This window comes from Indicator indicator, chromosome 25 (assembly GCF_027791375.1).
Source record: "Indicator indicator isolate 239-I01 chromosome 25, UM_Iind_1.1, whole genome shotgun sequence".
In the NCBI taxonomy this organism is placed as follows: Eukaryota; Metazoa; Chordata; class Aves; order Piciformes; family Indicatoridae; genus Indicator; species Indicator indicator.
In genome coordinates this window covers 12943215-12967202 of record NC_072034.1, presented here as the reverse complement: position 1 = coordinate 12967202, position 23988 = coordinate 12943215, and the positions used below count along the sequence as shown (strand labels likewise).

The 23988-nt window shown below is 41.2% G+C and overlaps 1 protein-coding gene across 1 annotated transcript in view; it reads left to right on the top strand.

Annotated features, from left to right (window-relative positions):
• Window positions 1–22474, top strand: part of MGAT4D (MGAT4 family member D) — a 34222-nt gene extending 11748 nt beyond the window's left edge. The window contains exons 3-15 of the mRNA XM_054392339.1: window positions 497–637; window positions 3098–3231; window positions 5266–5312; window positions 6515–6628; window positions 7874–7949; window positions 13350–13461; window positions 14762–14896; window positions 15697–15800; window positions 16925–17118; window positions 20178–20256; window positions 20379–20457; window positions 21743–21855; window positions 22448–22474. Of these exons, the coding sequence (XP_054248314.1) occupies window positions 497–637; window positions 3098–3231; window positions 5266–5312; window positions 6515–6628; window positions 7874–7949; window positions 13350–13461; window positions 14762–14896; window positions 15697–15800; window positions 16925–17118; window positions 20178–20256; window positions 20379–20457; window positions 21743–21855; window positions 22448–22474 (1355 nt within the window). The remainder of the gene's footprint in view (window positions 1–496; window positions 638–3097; window positions 3232–5265; window positions 5313–6514; window positions 6629–7873; window positions 7950–13349; window positions 13462–14761; window positions 14897–15696; window positions 15801–16924; window positions 17119–20177; window positions 20257–20378; window positions 20458–21742; window positions 21856–22447) is intronic.
• The last annotated feature ends 1514 nt before the right edge of the window (window positions 22475–23988 follow it).

The window sequence follows — 23988 nt, the reverse complement described above, 5'->3', positions numbered from 1 at the left end:
TGCTTGTCCTTTTTGCCACAGGGTTTTGTATAACCTGAGAACTTATGTTTGAAAACCACCTTGTGTTAAATTTAAGTAATTAAGAAAGTTATTAGTCAGTGTGTTTTTTTTAATTGCAAGTTTCTTGCCAACTGTACAAAAATCCAAACCATTTTTTTCCCCTGCAGCTTTTAAAATAAACTGCTTGTTGTGTTATAAGATGGCTCAGTCCTGCAGCTGTTTAGGCACAGGGAAATGCAGGTGGAGTTCCCAGGACACTCAGGCTGGGAGCTCTGCACCACTGCCTGGGTGGAGGTGTTGTACTGAGTGTTTCTCAGCTTATTACCACAGGAAGGTAATATATATGACATAAAATCACTCCTGAGGAATAGTTCTGATTGAGTTAAGTTGTGTGTGGTAAACTGCTACTGTCCAGTTGAGGAAAACAGCTGCAATAATAGGTTTCACTGCTGCCTTTTTCATGTATGTGTCTGTTTGGGTTTGTTGTTTCTTTAAGATGACCTGAAGTGGAAAGAGTTAAACCTCACTGGAAAACTCCCTGTGCGTCTTACAAACATGCACTACTATCTACCTCACCTTCAAAAATATGAGGATGGCATTTTCCCAAATGTTATTTTGGGGCAACAGAGATCTGGAGGTAGGAAAGAAAATTTGTCTCATGTTTTCTGTAGATTTTATGTTAAGTATGTTTACATTTTATGGGAAGCTCTAGCAGTGAAACATACTCACCAGGCTGGAGTGGGTTTTCTCCCTAATCTTTATAATGTTGTCACACAGAATAAATTCTAATGGGGATGGCAAAGCATTTTTCCACACCCATCTCAGTTTAAAGCCTTTACCCCAAAGTATTCTGATGAAGCTTTTCAAGTATCAACAAAAAACAGTCATAAATGAAACCCAATATTTTGGGGGGTTTAGTCTTATATTTCTATGGTTAAGATGCATTAGCTGACGTTTTCCCCCACAAAATTAGTATGAATGAGGAGGCCAAAGAGAATTTGTAATGCACTCAGTTTGCTGGCTTGAAGCAAATGGAAAGGTGATGTGATCATTTAAAGGATATTAATAAATCTTCAATGTAACTTTTTCATCCATATGAGAAATCAGCTGACACTTGCACAAATCATAATGAATTCCAGTGAACTGTAGTACAAATGATAAAAGTTAATTCATTTCCTGTCATGTGCTAGGTAAAACAAACATTCAAAAGCTGAAAGCACACAAGTAACCAGGCAACCATTTTGCTGGGTTTGAAGTTTTGACTTCTCTTGAGAGTGCTTTAATATATAAAGAAGCATTGGCAGCACTTTTCACTGAAGAAACCCATGATAATGGGCAACTCTCTACAGTTTTCTCGGTATTTGGTGTAGTTGTAGCAATGTGATTTGGTGCTGTAGTTGCTTAGTGGAGTGCCCCTAGATCAGTGTCAGTCATAGATCAATGTCAGTTAGCAAAAGGCCAGAGACTGGAGGCCAAATGACAGCCAAAAACCCCTCAGAAAACCAGATACATTCACTATCAAGAAGAAAAAAAAAGCCCACAACAAAGCAAAATCCCAAACCAAACAAAGGAAATAAAGGATTAGGTAATAAAAGAACGCTCCATGTTTAATTTTCCTTTCTCTGCACATGAAAATCACAATAGCAAGAGTGCACTTTCACAAGTACAGGTTGACCTTCAGCATGTAAAACCAAACAAACCCCCAATGCTTTAGCAGGTTGTGTGCTGGGAAGGAACACTGCAGCTTTGGCTTTTATCAACTGACCCTAGCACATCCTGGGGCAAGTCACTAATGACTCCTACTCCTTTCCTTCAAAATCTGCTGCTTCCTTACCTGCCTCACAAGGTTTTGGTGAATAGGAATCATCTGCAAGGACTAAAATTCCACAGGTTTACTGAGCTGTGGTAGGTCACTGCTGTAGGTAGTGCCCACACCAATGAAAAAGGAAATGTCCTGCTTGTAATCTAATGATACAAGGCAGCACAAATTTGCTACTAGTTGAGTCTTGGCCAGAGATAGTTTCAGTTCCTTTCTTCTTAGTAACATCCAAGTTCCTTTATTCCTGTAACTCATTACATCAAAGCCATTAATTCATATCAGTTAAACCGCTGAGAAAGATTTTTTTTTTTTTTTTTGAGTTGGACTTCTTTTGGAGATACACAGAGCTGTGGGAACCTGCTCACTAAAGCAGGGTTGGTTTAACTCTTACTACTCAGATCTCCAGCTTCATACCAAGTGCAAGCACTTATTTTACACTACCCACTTTTGGAAGTCAGTAACAGATACCGATGTGTTTGCCAGAGGCAGTGGTATCTCCAAGTTCTCAAATGCTGGCAGTCTACACAGTGTACTCAGGTACACCTGGAGTACTGTGTCCTGTTCTGGAGCCCCTGTTACAAGAAGGATCTGGAGGTGCTGGAAGGAGTCCAGAGAAGGGCCATGAGGATGATCAGAGGGCTGGAGCTCCTCTCCTATGAGGAGAGACTGAGAGAGTTGGGGCTGTTAGGTCTGGAGAAGAGAAGGCTCTGAGGTGACCTTCTTGTGGCCTTCCAGTATCTGAAGGGGGCTACAAGAAAGCTGGGGAGGGACTTCTTAGGGTGTCAGGTAATGATAGGACTGGGGGAAATGGAACAAAAATAGAAATGGATAGGTTTAGATGGGATGTTAGAAAGAAGTTCTTCCCCACGAGGGTGGTGAGACACTGGCACAGGTTGCCCAGGGAGGTGGTGGAAGCCTCATCCCTGGAGGGTTTTGAAGGCCAGGCTGGATGTGGCTCTGAGCAACCTGATGTAGTGTGAGGTGTCCCTGCCCATGGCAGGGGGCTTGGAACTGGAAGATCCTTGAGGTCCCTTCCAACCCTGACAATTCTATGATTCTATGTAGACCTGGTGCTTTGTAGCATAGACAGAGGTGTCACTAACTTGAACTTAACTGCAGGTATCTCTTCTTACAGGTAGTAAAGCAAATGCTGTCACAGTACTGTAGGGCTATTGACTGTCACCAAATCTCATGGTCTCATCAAATCAGAATAAAAATGCGATTTCAGTTTCCTTGTAGTTGACTTAGAATGACCTGGCTCATGGACTTTCTTTGCAGTCTCACTGGTGATGGGTATTCCTACTGTGAAAAGGCAGAAACAAGATTACTTGATTAACACCCTGCATTCACTTCTGTATGACCTTTCTGAAGAGCAACAGAATGACTGCTTGATAATCATCCTTGTAGCAGAGGTAAGTTTGCCTGTTAAGGTGCAGCATGCTGATAAAAAGGCAATCTGGAGTTTTATGAGAGGCTAGAAAATACTGTCAGCTATGCCTTTGGGAGAGATTTCTTCAGGGCTGGAGGAGATTGTGAGGAGTTAGTGCTTCAGTATTCGTTTGTGGGACAAACCCTGGTACTCAGGTGGTTGAAGGGTAAAAAGTCCTGTTACATTTTCAAACAGAAACATATGAACCTATTATTTATCTCTGAAAGTATTCTACTAGAAGAATGAAAGGTAAATCCTCCACAGAAAAGTTCCATGGAACCTGAGAAAAGTAAACTTAGTCTAACAAAAGTTTTCTGCTGTTTTGGTGTCATGTATCTTGCAAAGTACCTTGACATGCTGGGGCTTTGTCTTCTGCATGTGTATTGGCATTGCTTGTGAAAAAGAAAACTGTTCAGAGACTCGAAGGGTTCCATGTTTGGGAAAGTAAACAGTGCTCAAGGTAAAATATTAAAGGTACTTTTTTTTTTTCCTCATTCATTGGGGGGAAAAAAGCTGCAGGAAGGGAGTTAGCTAATGATAGTTACTTGCAGGTAAGAAGGCTGCAGATATTCAGACTTCATACTGATTCTTTATCCTTCCATAAACAACACTGTTTCATACATGCATTGATTCACAGTTACAGCTTGCTTTTTCCCCAGTTAAGTCATCACTTAGAGCAGCCTTTGCAGCTGTAACACAGTCAGACAAAACATCAGGACTTCCACTTTTCTGTTTGGATCACAACAATAAGTAGATAAGCCAAATTTTACTGGCTGTAGTTCCTTTTCAGCATGATTTTCAGGAGCTGAACTTGACAGTTGCTCTTCCCAATGAAGAGCCCTGGCTTTGCCTAGCTGCTGTTCAGATAAACTATTTCAAGCCTTCAGAGAATAACTTCTGAGTGCCTGTTTCTTCCTGTGGACAGTCCTAACATGGGACTTATACCAAGCAGTGGCTTTGATTGTGGCAATAGTCCCTTTTCAACCAATTTAAGATGAAGCTGCCCTTGTAAGGATCAGTCTCTCCCTCTTTCTCCCGTGTCCAGGGTCACATTCTTGCAGCTTCCATTTTTCAGCCAAGCAGGTTGATTGTGCTGATAGGAGGGGTGATAAGAACATTTAATTATGAGAAGGAGGGCAGGTGTGTTTACTGATCATGATTCCACACCCTGCTTTTTCCCCCATAAAATTTCAGAAGATCAACTTAAGTGTTTGCATCGTGGATTAAGTCGTTTATGGACTGAAAGTGAATTGCAGAGTTGTTGGTGTGTTTTTTCTTGTCACAGTTCTTTACTTAACCACTTCACGTTGTTTTTACTTACTACAAATTTAATATGTAGCTGGTAACTATTATTTGTGTATTAAAAAACTCTGAACTTCTGAAAAGGGCATTGGATTGCTTTGGAAATCACATCCATAAAAGTTAGCACTCAACTTCATGTAGTTAACAGCTGCATTTTGCATACTGATACTGTTCCTTCTATGAAACGGCAGCAATGAATAAGTATGTCCCCAAAATTTCCAGACTAAAAGCTATAAGTTTGTTACATTAGGAAGAAACTCTTAAACAAAAATTTGAAGTATCACTAGCTTTAGAAATTTTTGCATAGCTGACTTTTCACAGTAGCCTGAGGTCTCTTCTGTGATTTTTGGATGATTAACCTGAAACAGCCCTTTTTACTGACAATGGTTTCACTTTCTGGCATAGCTGAAAGCTGTAGAGCAGAATTTTGTGCAGAAAGTGGCTTGAACTCCTGCAGAGGCAGTGAAAACCCAAAACTTAGAAATCATAGCTGGAGCTAGTTCAATTCTGCTTTCAACTACATTGAAAGTTCAGTTGGCTTGAAAACCCTGTACTGTTATATGCTGCATATGCTATATGCTGCTATAATGTTCTGATTTTGTTTGGAGAGAACTGCAGAACAAAAACAAAGTGATTGCTTGTAAATGCTCCCTACAAAATGTTTCTTAATACAAAAATAAGTGACTTGGAATGAAATTCCCCATTTTTTCTTTAGGTGAATGCAGAATATGTTAACAGTGTTGCAGAAAGTGTTAAAAGCAGGTAAGTCCACTGGACTGAAACACCCAGCAGACAGTGAACACATTTTGAGCTTTTATGGAAGGAATTAGAGTGTTTCAACAAGAAATGACAGCTCTATCATACTGAACTGGAACTGCTTCAGAACAGAAAGAAGTCTATCAATTTATCTCCCTATTTCATAAATCTGCTTTAACTCATCAGGCAAACTCTCAGCTTAAGCCTCAGATAAATATTTACTTGAACCTAAGCCTTTTCCCCATGAAATTAATGATGCAGTTCAGGGTACCTGAGGATATTTGTATTGGGTCCCCACTGACTTCACAGCCTGCAATGTATTCTGCATTCAGGTGTCTTTGTTTCCTCATTTGCCTCTTTTTCATCAAGGCAACAGACTTTGGACAGCAATGGGACTGTATTTATAATGTTAAATACTCTTATATGGGTAACATGAGATGAGTGTTCTTTGCTTGTGTAAGAGCTATAAATTGAAGGCTTGGTTCCAAATGCAGTTTTGCTTGCTCTTACAATTCTTTCATACAGATTTTTACAGCATCATGTGCACAATAAAAACCTTATAGCAGCTCGGGAGGGACAGCTACTAAATTAAACTGGGAAAAACACCCACTGGTAGATTGCTTTCTAAGCAATGATAAGATGTAGCCAAGAGTCACAAAACAGATAAGGCCAGAGGCCCTAACGCACAGCTGGCTGAAAGAAGCAAGAGATGAGATCTGCCTTGTGCTGCAGTACTCATTGGTGAATTAGTTACTCAGAACTCTTTGGCCAGTATCTGAAGTGAAACAGCCTTTCTCCTTCTTTAAAATGACTACAGGAGAGCTCTCAAGTTTTGTATCAATGTTGTATCAGAATTATAGAATCACTTAGATTGGAAAAGACCCTTAAAATCATTGAGTCCAACCATACTGGTTGTGAATTGCTGCATTCTGGCAAGCATCTCAAGATTATGAGTAATTATGAGGGGCAGGATTTGAGACACACTTCTCAGTGTTTTCTGAAACTTTGAATTACAATCCAGCCTTTTCTGATGGTTGTCAAAGACCCCTTCTTGCTTCCTAATTTACAGTCTGTGTCACTTAGTTTTCTTTGCTAGAGTTGTGAATTACACTTCTGGAGGAGCAGACCTAACTCTGGTGAGCTGCTGCTGTGGTTACCCTCCAAAGGCTTTTTTTAAAAATGGGGTCTCACTAAACTTCTTTTCACAGCTTCCCTAAAGAAGTCCAGTCTGGGATCCTAGAAGTTATTTCTCCTCCTGCTTCTTACTATCCAGATCTTTCCAACCTGAAGAAAACATTTGGGGATTCAGAGGACAGAGTACGGTAAGACAGCTGTACAAAACCTAAGAACTTTTATTACTACAAGTTGAGAATTCTGCAAAAGCCAAGACTGAGATGATAATGGTTTTGTGTTTCAGAACTAATGGACATCAAGTATACTTAAAAAAAAACCCTACCCTATTACACAAGGGGATCTTGGGAAAAGCTCTGCTGCACACCAGCTTCAGGGAGAGAGACAAGGCTTCTCCTTTGGGTCTTGAGACATCCAACTGGTTTTAAACCAGATGGGCAAGAGATGATCTGATCATAAAGGGAAATAGGAAAATATTTTATGTGACAAAGGAGGGAGAGGCTCAGTGAACAAACAAGGGAAACCCCATGTGGCCTCTTAGCCAACTAATAACCACTACTGTAGGTTTAACTAATGACCTAACTTCTGGTGATCAGGGATTTTCTATACTACTGTTAATAACATATCCTAGCTGGTCATTTCATTGGCTTATGTGCCCCCTGCTCACTGAGACAGAAACTACAACCTAACAAAACTGATTTATTGGAGAAAAGTAATTTTCTTACCATCAACAATAACTAATTTATCAGAAGCTACCCCAGCAATGCACCAAGAGGGATGGAGATTGAGAGCAAGAGTGTTTATGCATGAATATTTGGGTTATAGATAAGCTTTATTATTTTTCAAAACATATTTACATACTTATACCTAAGTTTCAGATATGGTTAGATGTGAATTAAATACACTTTTCTGTTAATTAAGTAATGATAAATTCCTTTCTAGTCTTACAGCATTGATTATCAAACATTAGCTTCATCCTCTGGTAAAATGAGAGACTGTACGTTGTGGAGAAAAATCTGTTTACATTTCAACCTGAAAATGAAATTCATCAGTTTGTTTTCTGTGCTGTTTGTCAGTTGATCTTTAATTATTTGGGGTTGATCTCTGCTGTTCATAACATGAGTAGAATCTTTAAGTCATTTGAGATTAATATAATTGTAGGCATTTTTGTTTCAGGCTGCACTGATGCAGACAGGTTTGTTGGTTTGTTTGGTTTTTTTGCTTAGTTAATGTTTATAGGAAAGTCAAAATATTTATAAGTGCTTACACTGATTACAGAGGCATTTTTATTCATTTAACAATGACTTAGAACACTCAACCTTTCTATTTTACTGTAGAAAAAAAAACCCTTGCAGAGCATACAAACTGCTTTTATTATAGAAAGAACTCTTGCAATACCCCTGAAAAGCTTATCAGAATTTACTTCTTATGTTTAGGTGGAGAACTAAACAGAATTTGGATTATAGCTTTTTAATGCTATATGCCCAACCTAAGGGAACATTTTATTTACAGGTATGTTCGTATTATCATTAAGTAGCTGCAATACATCTGTACTGGTTATTATTAGCTTTGACAATTTTAATTTCTTTCAAAGGCCTTGATAAAAACAGCAGCAGCCTGGCATAATTTTCTGTGTGTTTTTTTTTCACAAGCATCCACGTGTTTCTGTGCCTTAAGTACATCTTGCTGCCAGGTACTACTTGATGAAGTCCATCTGTACCATCCTGTCGTTTGTGGGGTAGAATAACAAGGTCACTGAAGCATGAAGCCCTTATTTGATTAGGTTAAGGAAGTCAGGGTTTAATGTGTTTTCACTTGGTACAGCAAGACAGAACAGCCATGGTAGATCCAGGTGATAGTCCAGTTCACAATGAACGAAAAGCCCTTACAGAGCAGGAGACACACCAGGATAATCATACTGCACACAAGGTTAAAGTGCAGGTTGGTACAGATCCTGAATTCTCCAGAAGACTTTAAGAAGATCATCCGTTCAGGCTTGAGTTTCTGCTAATTTGTGCTCCATAAAGGCTGGAAAAGGACTTTCCATAAGGGTGTCTAGCGACAGGACAAGGGGCAAGAGACTTAGGCTTAGACTGCATCTTAGGAAGAAGTTCTTCGGTGGTGAGGTTTTGTACAAAGCTGCCCAGGGAGGCTGTGAATGCCTCCTCCCTGGGGTGTTCAAGGCCAGATTGGATAAGGCCTTGAGCAGCTGAGCCTAGTTGAGAAGCATCCCTAGGGGCCTGTGGTGGGGAGGCTGGAGTGGATGATCTCTAGGGTCCCTTCCAGCCTAAGCCATTCTATGATTCTGTGACAACCACCACCAGAGATTCCAAATTTATCATAACTGTGCAAAACCAGAACAGATCCATAAAGTCAAGTAGTTTGTGGGTGTCAACAGTTTTTTAAAAAGCTCAGAACAGCATTTTGTTCAGTTGTTAGCTTCCCTGGGTCTTCTCCTGCTCAAATAGGCCTCAGTCTGTATCATACAAGTAGACTACAAGATTCCCAGCAGCTGAAGAGGAGCCTGCAAGAACAGGCATCTTGTACAGCATCTAATACAAATGCATTTGAGCTGGGCTGCTGAAGAGTCTGTGCTCCATTCTCAAATTTGGCATGGATGCTCAGGAGAGAAATGAGCAAGGAAGGAGGGTGTTGTCTATTGAACAGTTGAGGTTTACTGAAAAGGAAGTTTTTCCCTGTGACTTTCATGTATTTCTAAGAACAGCAGCCAAGTTTAGTAAGTGCACTAGAGCATTAGGGCTTGGGAAACATCTTGAAAGAAAATGTTAAGCGCTCTGCCAGACACTTCATGTCCATTTCTATTATAAAGTCTTCCAAGCATTGATATTTGCGTGGGAATTATTTAGCTTTTTGTACTTTTAAAGAAACTTGAGAATAATTGTTTTCTGATCTAGGATATTGCATAAGGACTGAACTCTGTGATTCAGAGCAAAGCCTGGATTCTGGTTGTCTGGTGGGTAGCTATGTCTGCATTCAGAATTTTCTTTGAAAGAAATGAATGCTTGCCTCATACTGTTACCCAGTATATCCACTGTGTGACCAGCCTGCAGCTGCTTCTGCAGCACAGATGCCAGACTGCCCAGAAAGTACTCTGTAGAGGACAGGGGAAAAGAAATGATGTCACAGAGTTAGTTATAATCTCCATTTGAAAGTCTTGTATTAACAGAAAGCAAATAATCTAAAAGTCCCTTTTCTCAGATTTCCTGGAGTAGACTTCAGGAAAACTTGACCTAGCTTAGATTTTATTTACTGTTTTGTCAGGATTAGTGTCATTTGGGTGATCTGATATTAACTTCTGAATTTTGAAAGAAGATAAACATGTAATTAGTCTTGATGTGTGCAGAACAGTTGATGTCCTGAGTCAGGCAAGACTTTTGCTGAATAAACACATAAACACTCATGCCAAGATACTGCTGAATCAGGACTTAAGCAAATAACTTTGTGAAGTCCACTGAAGCTAGTGAGGTTACACTGTGGATGAACCTTGCTTCCTGGTAAATTATAACCTTTGAAGAAAGACAATAAATCCCAGCAGTCATCTCACCTCTTTTACTTGAAGCACCTCTTCTACTTTGCCTGTCCTTTTTTAATTTTTGCTTTGGTATTTTTGTCTTGTTCTTGTTGTTCCTGAACCAGCTAGTACTTCTTTCAGACCTTTTTTTTGGTGAAGTTTTCTTAATCAACATAAAACTAAGAATACTTAATACTTGTTTCCACTTTCACTGCCTGGAATCCACCAGAACTCCTTGAAAAACTTGTAATAATGTCAGAGACAAGGTAATGGGATCTTAACACAGCCATAAAAGCAGGCATTGGTATCCCAGCCTAGCAGTGAGGAGATGCCTTTGTTCTTTGTGTCCATAGAGTTCATACTGAAGTGATGGAACATTTCAAATTTGAAAGCATCTTTGAGATAGGGGTCCAGAGGAGGGCCTCAAACATGATCAGAGGGCTGGAGCACCTCTTCTACAAAGACAGGCTGAAAGAATTTGGGTTGTTTAACCTAGAGAAGAGAAGGCTTCAGGGAGACCTTTTAACTACATTTTAATATCTGAAGAGGATCTACAGGTAGGCTGGGGAAGGACTTGTAGTGATAGCACGAGGGACAGTGGTTTGAAACTGGAGCAGGGCAGATTTAGGTTGGACATAAGGAAGAAGTTTTTTACATAAGGAAGAAGTTTTTTACAGTGAGAGGGGTGAAATACTGGAACAGGTTGCCCAGGGAGATGGTGGAGGCCCCAGCCCTGGATATGTTCAAAATCAAAGATGTGGCCCTGGGCAGCCTAATCTTGCTGGAGGTGTCCCTGCTCTCTGCAGGGTTGTTGGGCAACAATGACCTTCAAGGGTTCCTTCCAACCCAATGTTATCTGAACTCAAATTCTCTTCTGCCATTGCATCTAGGTAGAATAGAATCAAGAAGGTTGGAAGAGACCTCAAGGATCAAGTCCAACCTGTCACCCTACACCTCATGACTATCTAAACCATGGCACCAAGTGCCACGTCCAATCCCCTCTTGAACACCTCCAGGGATGGTGACTCCACCACCTTCCTGGGCAGCACATTCCAATGGCCAACCACTCTCTCTGTGAAGAACTTTCTCCTCACCTCCAGCCTAAACCTCCCCTGGTGCAGCTGGAGACTGTGTCCTCTTGTTCTGGTGCTGGTTGCCTGGGAGAAGAGCCCAACCCCCACCTGGCTACAACCTCCCTTCAGGTAGTTGTAGACAGCAATGAGGTCTCCCCTGAGCCTCCCCTTCTCCAGACTAAACAGTCCCAGCTCCCTCAGCCTCTCCTCATAGGGCTTGTGCTCAAGGCCTCTCACCAGCCTCGTTGCCCTTCTCTGGACATGCTCCAGCAATTCAACATCTTTCCTAAACTGAGGGGCCCAGAACTGGACACAGGACTCAAGGTGTGGCCTAACCAGTGCTGTGTACAGGGGTACAATGACCTCCCTGCTCCTGCTGGTCACACTATGCCTGATGCAGGCCAGGATGCCATTGGCTCTCTTGGCCACCTGGGCACACTGCTGGCTCATGTTCAGGCACCTGTCAAGCAGTACCCCCAGGTCCCTTTCCACCTGGTACTGGATAATCTTCTTAGCTTATTTAAATTTATGTAAGATTCCTTGTAAATCGGTGTTCTGAGGTGGATTTTTTTCTTGCTTGCTTCTGTCACCTCAACTCGATCCCCAGGTTTCAGAGTCTGTTCATAAGCATTCATCTTTATCAGCTTGTCTCTGTCTATCTATTGTTTATTACCTTACCATCAGCAAAAGCTGACAGGGTCAAACCAGATCTTTTAATCTTGTCTTTCAAACGTCATTCGACTTCCTCCTGGGTTCACTGCTGACAAAGCACTTCTCCCCTGTCAGCCTTACACTTGCAGTGATGGCCAAATTCAGCTAAAATCTATGGGTGTTCTCTCTCACACTCTTGCTGCTGACTCTGCACTGGTTCAGCTGAGAATGCAAAACCAGCAGGAAATGTTTGGTTTTTTCTCTCATAGCATTAATTTTCCACCTATTTTCACTTTCTGAACCTGATTGCAGCACCACCAGATGGGCATGAAAGCCAATGAAGTCCAGCAGTTGGATCAAATTAACTGTATCATTGCACTGCACCCCAACACCATTCTCCTGAAGGCTTAGAGCCTCCTCCTGTGTTTGTCACACCCATACTGAATTCCCACCCTGAATTACTCCTTAATTAGTTACTTTGAGTTTCTTTATTTCCATTGTGTCATTACCTCTAAACTTGTTTGGGCTTATTATCCTCAGCTTTAGGAACTTGAACAGCTTCTGGCTTTTCAGAGCCCCCATTCTTCTCTGAAAGCCTTACAAAAACGCAACCAAGGCCCTTCCCATTTCCTTAATGGATGTCAGTCTCCTCTGCTGAGTATCTTTTCTCTGTCTCTGCTGCTGTATTCAGTGTCAGCCTTTACACCCCCTTGAAAGCTCTGTGTATCAATGTCCATCAGTGTGACTGACAGCACCTTCCTTCTTTCATGACTGGTATTCCTGAAACAAGGTGCTTTCTGTTAGTGTCTCAGTAACCAACCACACTTCCTCTCTGTCATATTTTAGATATGACAGAGTCTGCCCAGGCTACTCTTCAGAGGTTTTAACTAAACATCTGCTTTCAGTGCTTCTCTTTTCAGATTATTTGCTCCTGCTGCCTATCAGTGCTTATACAACTTCAGTACAAACTGCTTACTCTCTTATTCCTTAAGCTCTGTCTTTGTACTTCATGTTTGCTTTTTAAAGAGTGAGATCTCTTTAAAGCAGGGAGTCCTCCTTTCTCAGAAGTGAGAAGCACTGATGGTTATTGTCACTCCTGCAAATAAATAATGAATGATACTGAAACAGATATAATGTAGAAGCTAAATAGCAATCTATTCAAGTTTGGAATAACATCATAGAATGGTTTGGATTGGAAGGGACCTCCAAAGGTCATCTAGTCCCATTCCCCTGCAGTGAGCAGGGCCACCCTCCACTAGATCAGGTTGCCCAGAGCCCTGTCGAGCCTGACCTTGAGTATCTCTAAGGATGGGGCAACCTGTTCCAGTGTTCCACCACCCTCATGGTAAAGAACTTGTTCCTAACATCCAACCTAAATCTGTTCTTCTCTAATTTCAAACCATTGTCCCTCATCCAATCACCACAGGCCTTTGTAAGAAGTCCCTCTGCAGCCTTCTTGTAAGCCAGGTACTGGAAGACCACTGTTAGGTCTCCCCAGAGGCTTCTCTTCTCCAGGCTGACCAACCCCAGCTCCCAGTCAAACACAATGCAGCTATGAATTAGATGTGGCAACATCAGTACCCCCTTTGCAAGCAATAAAACCACCACTTGTCTTCTTTTTTTTTTTTTTTTTGGTTGCTTTTCTCTTTTCCCCAGCTGGAAGATGATATTGTAGCCAAACGTGATTACATTCAAAGTATAAAAGCCTTTGCTTCTGAACAGTCCCAAGAGTGGATGATTCTTGAGTTCTCCCAACTTGGATTTATTGGTAAGTGTTAAGGCCTCAGCAAGGTCAGGTGGATTTGAAGCTGTTTAAGTCAAGAAGATCTCACTCAGAGTTACATTTCAAAGCAGGGAAGGACTCACATATTGAAATGTCCTTGGTTCTTCAAGAAAGCTCCTACTGAAAGTGTTTTACTTTTTGTGCTCTTTAAAACTGTCTTTTCAATGCAGTCTCCTCAGCACAGGACCTAGTACTTGGGTTCCCATAAGAAGCAAACTGTTCCACCTCAGAGCACTATGTGCCCCATGCAGCATGTAGACTTCATTTCAAGAATGGAACTTAACAATCTATTTTAAAAAAATCTGCTTCCTCTTCTTTGTGGAGCTGATCAAACACCCTGTAGCTTAAGGAAGGGTTTTCCTTAGTTTCAGTACTGAGTTTCTTTATTTTTTTTTTCTGGGTTTAATACAATTTAATTGTGGTAACACCTTCTAGGTGTTCAGTCAGAAAAAGAAATCTGCTAATACAAGCAGGAAGAGAACTAAATGACCAGTGATAGTGCTTGAAAAGCAAGGGCTGGAGCACCTCTGCTATGAGGATAGCCTGAGGGAGCTGGGGTTGTTCAGGCTAGAGAAGAGAAGACTCCAGGGGGGGACCTTACAGCTGCCTTCTAGTACCTGAAAGGATCCTACAGGAAGGCTGCAGAGGGACTTTCCATAAGGGTGTCTGGTGACAGGACAAGTGGGAGTGGTTTGAAGCTGAGGGGAGAGTAGGTTTAGACTGGATCTTAGGAAGAAGTTCTTCAGTAAGAGGGTAGTGAGACTCTGGAATAGGCTGCCCAGGGAGGTTGTGGATGCCTTCTCTCTGGGAGTGTTCAAGACCAAGCTGTACAAGGCCTTGAACAGCTGAGTCTAGTTGAGAGGAGTCTCTACCCATGATGGGGAGGTTGGAGCAGATGATCTCTGAGGTCCCTTCCAACCTAGCCCATTCTATGAATTTTCCTATCTAGGTCTTAATTTAAAGTTAACCCAGTGTAGTACTGCGTTGTGAGGAATTGCTCAGACTTTGTTTCATCTGACACACTGATAGAGGTGACTGGCAGATTGTGTTTGGAATAGGATATAACAGCAGGCTTTATTAGTCAACTCCAGGCATGGGATGGGCATCTCTTCAAAATCCCAACAAGCTGAGGGCTGGGCAACCCTCCAGAGCTGAAGTCTGCATGAAATTGTCACTAACTATCAGAATTACGTCCATGTGTTTAAGGCTGGAGTAAACCTGAAGCTGGTGATTTTTGCACAGCAACAGAAATATCTGAATATGCAATTTCTTTTCTTGCTTGCAGGAAAATTGTTCAAATCAGAAGACTTGCCACTCATAGTGGAGTTTTTTCTCATGTTCTATAAAGATAAGCCCGTAGACTGGCTTATAGACCATATTCTCTGGGTTAAAGTGTGCAATCCAGAAAAGGATGCAGTAAGTATGCCTGTGAATTTATGAAAATAATGAATACCCAGACAGTCTTGGTGACACAATTCTTTCTGTTGGAAAAAAATGGACTAGACATCTCTCCTATCTGACTGACTTTGGTGGGAAAAGCTCTGCTGCAGAACTCCATGGTGGCACTGTGTTTAAGGCTGTTAGGCCTGACTCGGAAATGCAGATTTCCACACCAGAGCTGTTCTGCCTCCATCAGCTCAGAACATGGACAGCACAAGCTCACATCTACCTGCAGCTGGTCATGTAGGCAGCCCTGTAGCACCAAAGAAATTTTGAATATGTAAACCTCTGTGGACTATCACTTCTCATAACCTTCTGCTGGCTTTCTAATGTGCAAGTCAGTAAAGCAGACCCAATTCTACGGTCACAGTTGTTCCAAATTTTGCATACCAATGCCTGCCCTGCAGGAAGCAAAACTTTAGTGTTGGAGTGATGCATCAAGACCAAGAACTTGAAATTAAATTTCCCAGAAGCAGTTAAATCAAGGCATTTTAGCTTTAAGGTCCATTTTTGTTGCTTGGAGGTGTGATTGATGGTATACAGTGCAGAAATCCCTAACTTAGTGGTGATTGAGCCTTCAGATCTACACAGCACCATGAATGGAATTACAAATTTATATCTAGAAACAGTAGTTTTGAAATCAGGTGGCTGATCTAAAGATTACTCATTTCAGGATGGACCCACACCCTCAACTACATAACAAAACTGCCTTTGGAACTTAGCCTGCCTCTCTCTTGTTTTAGATAAAACTTCTCTGTCTTTTACTTTCTTTCCAGAAAGACTGTGAAAAGGAGAAGGCAAAGTTACGGATCCGTGCTAAACCCTCTCTCTTTCAACATGTGGGGATTCATTCATCCTTGCCTGGGAAGATACAGAATTTGAAAGTAAGGATAAGAAATTGCATCTTTGGCATTAGATGGCAATTCCATGTCCAAGAACAGTGGCTTAAAGTTCTGAGGAAGAAACTGGTGTCTAAACTGCAGATGGGCCACACGGCTGCTGCACAAGCATCTTTGAATCTCTAGCCTGAACACTTGTACCAGTTGCAGTAGCATTTCATGGTGTGTAGGAACCCTCCTTCCAGCACAAGATTTTGTTCCAGTGAGGGTGATGAGCCACTGGAACAGGTTGCCCAGGGAGGTTGTGGATGCCCCTTCTGTGGGGGTGTTCAAGGCCATGTTGGATGAGGCCTTTGAGCAACCTGGTCTAGTGAAAGGTGTCCCTGCACATGGCAGAGGGGTTGGAACTAGATGATCTTTCAGGTCCCTTCCAACCCAAGCCATTCTATGAATGTCATTGGATTTTGGCAGCTGGGGAAGAAAGGGTTTGACTCACTCCATCTTTGAATCTCTGTGTTCTGTGCTGTACAAACGCTGACAGCAGTGACAGTTTGGTTTGGGTGAGTAGTTCACAACCTCAATACAAGGCACTATTAAGAAGCAGGCATACTGGTAGGCCAAGGGCATGGCTATCATGATGGCCATAGATTTTTAGGGGAAATTTGAAGGACAAACTGGATCTACCACTTACCTGATAAGGACAAGAGCAAGGAAGCAGCAGACTTCAGGAATGTCTCAATGGAGACAGGAGATCGTTTGAGTTGCTGTATTGGATCAGACTGGAGGCTTGTGTAGCTTTAGCAGAGACCAGTATCAGGTGTTCTGGCAGAAGGCATAATGGACAGCTATGAAATATCCTACTGTGGAGAGGTTTAGTTTTAGATCTAAGCCAATGAGAAACGATCACAACATTTTTTTTTTTAGGCTGGAAAAGGCCTTTACAATCAGCTCTGAGCTTACAGCTCTGTTTGCTAACTGGAACTTTGAGTCTTAGTGATGATACTGAAATTAATATTTTATTAGAAGTAGATGGCATATGCTTTGATACACTGGCATTTATTTTCTAGAATAGCTTCCTGAGGCAACTCAAGATATTGGAGCACTTTATTTTCGCTCATACAATGAAAAAAAAACAAACCAAAACCAAAACTTTTCTTTATATCCAACAGGATAAAGATTTTGGGGTAAATGTGCTACATAAAGCACATAATAATCCACCTGCAATAGTGAATACAAGCATGAAAATATACCAGCAATATACCTTGGAAAAAGTTTATAAAGGAAAAGACTGTTTCTGGGCTTCAGCTCCAGTGGCAGGTGACTACATCCACTTCACCTTTCTAAATCCAGTAAAAGTGGAAAAGTAAGTACTGCATGATATGGAATATAGAAACCTACACAGATCCAGTCTGGAAGTGATTGAGTCCTTTCAAAATCACCAGTGCTCAACTGTTCACATAAACCATGAAAAAAAGTCCATGATTTGCTATTTATCTGCTTTCCTCCGTGAAATCCTCTCCTGAAACAAATTCCTTGGTAATTAGAGAGCTCCTTAAGGGTTGTGGGTTTGTTTTTTTTTTCCCCCGTTTAATTCTTCAGTTAAATACTTGATGTTCTCTTCTGATAATTCTCTAGGGAATTTGCTTTTTAATTAATGAATTTCATCAATGAAGTCAGTGAAAGCTTTATTTCTGTAGGTGTCAACAGAATCACACCATGTCAGGGGTTGGAAAGGACCTCCAGAGGCTGAGTCCAATCCCTCTGCCAGAGCTGGATCAACTAGAGCAGGCTGTACAGGAATAAATCCAAGCAGGTTCTGAAAGTCTCCAGAGAAGGAGACTCCCCAACCTCTCTGGGAAGCCTGTTCCAGTGCTGTCACCCTCACTGTAAAGTGTCTCCTCATGTTGAGCTGGAACCTCCTGTGTTCCAGCTTGTACCCTTTGTTCCTTGTCCTGTCACAGGGCACCACCGAAAAGAGACTGGCACCTTCATTTCCACCTGCTGCATCAGGAGAAGTGTGGCCAGCAGGTTGAGGGAGGTGATTCTCCCTCTCTACTCCGCTCTGGTGAGACCCCACCTGGAGCACTGCGTCCAGTTCTGGAGCCTCTATTACAAGAGGGATCTGGAGGTGCTGGAAGGTGTCCAGAGAAGGGCCATGAGGATGAGCCGGGGGCTGGAGCACCACTCTTACGAGGAGAGACTGAGAGAGTTGGGGCTGTTCAGTCTGGAGAAGAGAAGGCTTTGAGAAGACTTTCTTGTGGCCTTCCAGTATCTGAATGGGGCAACAAGAAAGCTGGGGAGGGACTTTTTAGGCTATCAGGTAGTGACAGGACTGGGGGGAATGGAACAAAGCTGGAAGTGGGGAGATTCAGGCTGGACGTGAGGAAGAAGTTCTTCCCCATGAGAGTGGTGAGAGCCTGGAATGGGTTGCCCAGGGAGGTGGTTGAGGCCCCATCCCTGGAGGTGTTTAAGGTCAGGCTGGATGAGGCTGTGGCCAGCCTGATGTAGTGTGAGGTGTCCCTGGCCATGGCAGGGGGCTTGGAACTGGCTGATCCTTGTGGTCCCTTCCAACCCTGACTGATTCTATGATTTTGACACCCATGTTGTCAGGTCAAAGGTCCCAGACCAGACACTTACCAGTGTAGGTGAAGGCAGAGAGAAAATATCACTCTTGTGGGGAAATACTGAAGCATGGTTAATAAAGGTGAGATTCAGTTGAAGATTCAGAGACTTGAACATAGATGTTTACAGCAGAGATGTCTACATAAGGTAGGTGTGTAAGCTCCTTCTACAGATGACAGAGATCTACTTGATAGAGTAGAGTCAGTGGCAGCTGGACAGCTGTTCATCTCTCTCTGGTCGCCTGAATCAGTCACTAAATTTCATTGACTGCATTGACTATCTCTCCATTACCTGTAATAAGAGCTTGAACGCTTCTAACTTCATTTTTGAATCTCCCTCCTTGGTTTTTTTCTTATTTTGAAAAATAAAACTTTGAAAGGAAGAGACACTTGCAGCATAAAATAGAGAACTGGTTTTTTTCAGATCTTCCTCTATGGACAATGCAAATTGAGGTTTGCACCAAAAGACAGACTCCTGCCTGGTTCAGCAAAGTTTCTTCTCTCTGTCAGACAGGACAACAGATCTGAGTTCAAGCTAACCCAGCAAGAAATAGAGTTCCAGGAAAGTGTCTCTGACACAAATTCCCATCGTTACCATGTCTCTGTAATGATATTCAGAGAGAAAACTGCTTCACTGTTGGTTGTTACACTTCCTCCCCAAACTGCTTGCAGTTGAAGAGATTTCCATTTCTGCAAAGACTGCAAATTTCTCATTTATAAAAAAAAAAAAAGAAAAAACAACAAAGCATTCTGAGAGAGCAAGGCTGTATCTCCCTCTAGTGAGCTGCACTAAATGGTGCTATGGGATCAGCACTTAATTAACTGCTTTATGCTTTGGGAAGCTTGGATAACTTTTGGAAAGCATTTCTTTGTTGCTGTACTGGATGAAGCCAACTTACCTATAGTATTGCCTCTTGCTGGTCCCAGCCCCATGCCACTGCTAACATGGGAAAATGTAGTATTTGGAGGTCGTCTTAGGTCCTCCATGAGGAGGATCTTCTTTAATTTAAGGGTGATGGAGCACTGGACCAGGCTGTCCCAGGGAGGTTGTAGTCTCCATCTCTGGAGTCATTCAAAACCCACCTGAATGCATTCCTGTGTGATCTTCTCTAGATGACCTTGCCTTGGCATGGGGGTTGGACTGGATGATCTCCAGAGGTCGCTTCCAACCCCTAACATTCTGTGATTCTGTTTGATACCAGAGGAGGGAGGTTGATGCTTTACATTTTCTCAATTCTTTTTTTTTTTTTTTTTTAATTTAAAAACCTGTCTGATGTCCAAAATTTGAAACTTAATGGAGATTTATTAATATTTTTAAAGTCATTGGTGTTCTTGCTTGGATTCTTAATTTTGACAGTAAAGGAGATTATTTAGAAGCACTTGAATTGATCAGTACTGATCAAAAGGGAGGTTCTATGGTCCAGTAGAAAGAGAGATTTTTTTGATGCCATTGCATTGCAGAAGCTCACCTTGCCTTGGCTTTATGATGACAGGAAGACAGCAGAGATCTAATCTTCCTTGACCATTTAAACCTGGAAAGTTAATTTATTTGGACCTTGAGCACTGAAAAGGGGGAGCATTCACATTCATGATTCCAAAGATGGGTTTAATGCTTGCTCTTCTTAAAATGAAGAGCCTCTAGTATGGTTTGATCACACACTGAAAGGTTTTGATACCTATTTCTGTTCTCTGTAGCCCACAACTAAATGAAGAAGAGATATTTGAAACTTTCCTTTAAAACTGGAAAGAATCACCTCCCTAAAGTATAAAGTAACTGGAAATAATCCACTTGTATCATCAGGTACATCTTCAGAAGTGGAAATATGGAGCACCCTGGTGATAAGCTGTTTAACACTACTGTGGAAGTGCTGCCTGCTGATGTAAGTGTCTCATTTCCAACTGAAATACACAGAGCTGTTTCATTTTAAGAATGATGTTCAGCATAAAATGTCACACCTCAGAAAAGATTTCTGAAGACTTTTTTTTTTTCTTTTTTAAACAGGAAATGCTAAGAAAAGAACTGGTTGACAATGGAAGTAAATTTAACTACCCAGCAACTAGAGATGGATATTTAAAAATAGGTAAATTACTGACATTTCAAACCCAGAAATTTTGTTCTTATGGATGAAATGTTTCTGCATTTGGGAATTTCAGTAACTGTAATAAACACAATATTTCAAGCTGAAGGAACTCCTTGTGCCACTGCATATGTATGTGATGTTTAACCAACTGTCCTGTTTTGTTTTAACAATGAAGAAGCCTTAGGCATCTCATTAGAAGGAAAAAGAATTGCAGTCTCTGCAAGCTCTTAGTAGGATGACTGAATCTGGTTTGGATTTTGCAGCTTTAGCTGAAGACAAGGATTTCTTATGATTCTGACAGCATTAACTTGTGCTCCAGGGTGAAATGAAGATGAATCATGAGGCAATGCACCTTCCTCCTTTTTGCCCCTGCTTCCCTCTCTCCCTTCCTCAGGGTGGTATGTGACTTGTTTTGAATGAACTGTAGGTTCTCCACATGCTTGCCAAGGCCTGGTTTTTCTATCACCTGAACTAAAACACCACTGTGTGAGCAAAAATGGACTATGGAAAATATGCTTTTGCTTGCTACTTCCTTCTGTCTCTTCTACTACAGTTGCTCGTCTTCTCATGAACCACTTCCACCTCACCTATGCTGCTTGTTTGCTTTGATTTGCACCTCTCTCCCACCTCCTTGTGGCTGTTTTGTTCTAATTAGAGATCCAAACCAAAACGCTCTCAGCTCAGAGTTATATGTGTTGATAGGAAATGAGTGTCAAGACCTGGGACATGAGGTTTTGTTTGCCTGCAGTGATTTCATGCCTGTGTAATGAGCTTAAGTTAAAAAAGCATTGAAATAGTGAATAAATGTGTCAAAACTGGTCCATGAGTTCTACTATATCTTTTAAAAGAATTATTATACTTCTCAGGCACTTTCAGATTTAACACCAACCATGCATGCCATATACATATGGCCACCTGCCTGGATGTGTTCCTCTGTGATCTACTCCAGGTGATCCTGCTCTGGCAGGGGGGTTGGACTAGATGATCTTTCAAGGTCTCTTCCAACCCCTAACATTCTGTGATATTTAGATGTGTTTTTTAAACATTTGTAGCTATAGTTCTTTATATTGTTTCATTCTTCTCCTGCTCTGAGTTGCTGTAACTGAAGGAGTGAATCCTTCTTCTGGTTTACAGCTTTATCTTTTGGTTGTTACTGTTTGAGCTTCTCTCTGATGTTATATCCCTAGAGATATTTTATAATTTAAAGCTTCTGCATAAGCTCACCTGGAAGTGTGTTTCATTCTAATGTATATTTGTATGGGCCTTGCTTTATTTTTTTGTTTAGGAGCTTTTGCAGATGGAATTGCAGCAGGCAGAGTCAATCAGTCCATAGGGAAAATAGAGGCTATTCGCTTATCAGTTCATTCTGATTCTCCTGTATGGGCAATACTTAGTGAGGTAAGCACGGCAATTAAAGCATTTTAATTAAAGGAGTTTGAGTTCTTTCTTCCACATAGTATTGATGATAATTTGTGTTTAATTTTGAATGGCATTTTGTGTGGAAAAACTCGACACAAGTGGAGAATTATATTAATTATTCAGGGGAGAAGTTAAATCTGCTTCATGGGAATGCTCACATGGGCTGATTCTGCAGTGCTGCTGTGGCAGGGGGGTTGGACTAGCTGATCTTTAGGGGTCCCTTCCCAACCCCCTACCATTCTGTGATTCTGCAGTGCTGTAAATACAGCTTCTAGAATTAGGGTCATGATAAACCAACCAACCAAAGGAGACAGGGGGGCTTTTCTAGCTTATATGAGTCACCATCTTGGATATTGATTATAATAAGCAAAAATTTTCAGATTAATTTGTGATCAGTTTTTCCATTCTTCAAGTTTCTCCCAAGTGTGAGGAGAAAATATTCAGCAGAAGTCACTGAAGAGAATTACTACAGCCTTAAATTGTAGCCATGGTTAGAAGGAGAGAAAAGCTAATGGCACGGGCAATGCTTCGGCAGAGTTTTAGAAAATTATGTATTTTGTTTTTTTCCCAGGTACTTATCAAGACATCTGAAAACTAAAAAGAAAAAAAATACATTTTGGACATGTAGCTTGTTACAGAGTATTTGAAAATGAAGCTAACAGCAACCAAAGGACCGGCTGGGTAAAAAGAACAAAGCCATTTAATTTTTAATACTGTGTATTAAGACAGAGTTGAGATAACTATTAAATATTTATATAAGGGCTATGAAAACCTATAAAGAACTTGATTATGTTAGTAATGTCTATGCTATGTTCTTGGAGTAAGGTGTCATATGTCACCTTAGCTTGGCAACATTCAACATACGTTATTATAAGCAAGCATTACAGACTGTCTCAGGGACTAAAGCATAAAAAGGATGTTAAGTTTCACCAGAACTAAAAATCTGGATGCTTGTAAAAATATTAAGGACACTGTTTTCAACACCACTGAGACCATTGGTCAGTTTGGGAAGGAAAGTTAGAAGCAAAGGAGAGGTTGTCAATAATATTCATCACAAGTATTTGGAGGAGTCCGGAGAAACAGGAACAACTTTACAATATGAAAATGGGTCTCAGACTTCACAGAAGTGTGTTTCAGCCTCAGTGTAGCTTTAAAATGGGAAGTGCCTATAAGTCACCATTTTTGAATAACCTGAAACTGAAACACAGGTATTCCTCAGAGGATTGTAAAGCCTACCAGTGAATTGTGCATTGAATTAACTGCAGGAAGTAATAAGGGTATTATGTGTAAATTCTGTTTTTTCTAGGAAGAAAAAAATCTATTTAAATAAAATGTTGGGTTTTCTAATTTGATAATTGTTATGTACTGATACTTAAATCCTAGTTATGAGGTATGAAAATCTCAATATAAATCTGAAAATAAAAGGTGAACCACAGTAGTTTCATGTGAAATGTTTTGGACATCTGCCTGTTAGTGTACAGGACTCTTGGGAGTGCTTCCTTAGCACTTGAGCACATGTCCTCATTCTGCTGCACGTGCTCTGCATCCTAACAGCAGGCAGAAAGAGAACTACACTGGCCTCTTCAGCACAGATCTGCATTAAATGGGTTAAAACTCGTGTAGAGTTGTGTTCTGAGTGCAAGAGTATTTTTATTTAGAATAAGATGAAGTTTATTTTCTCGCGTTAAAACAATTCAGAAGGGTGTTTTTGAAGACTTGATACTGTTTGGGTAATTCACACTATTATGTACTGTGGTGCTGTAAATAATGTAAAGCAGATTCCTGTGGCTGAGCAGTGGCTGAAAGAGGCCTTAAAGAAAGAAGTTCCTTTTTTTCCTACTGCTATGGACATTTTTGATATTTCCTTCTTCACCACCCCACAGTTTCACAGGCAATAACAATATTTCTTGGGCAGTGAAATCTGCCTGCATTTGTAGGAATGGGTGATACTGCAGTGACACAGCCCTTGAGTGGTGGATCTGGACCTGACATGTTCTGCAGACCAGGGTGAGGCCTTCAGATGCATCAGCCAGGGATTAATACAATTAACTGTTCCATTTCATGATTGCTCTACTGCAGATTGGAGCACCATGCTGAGGCTCTGGTTCTAAT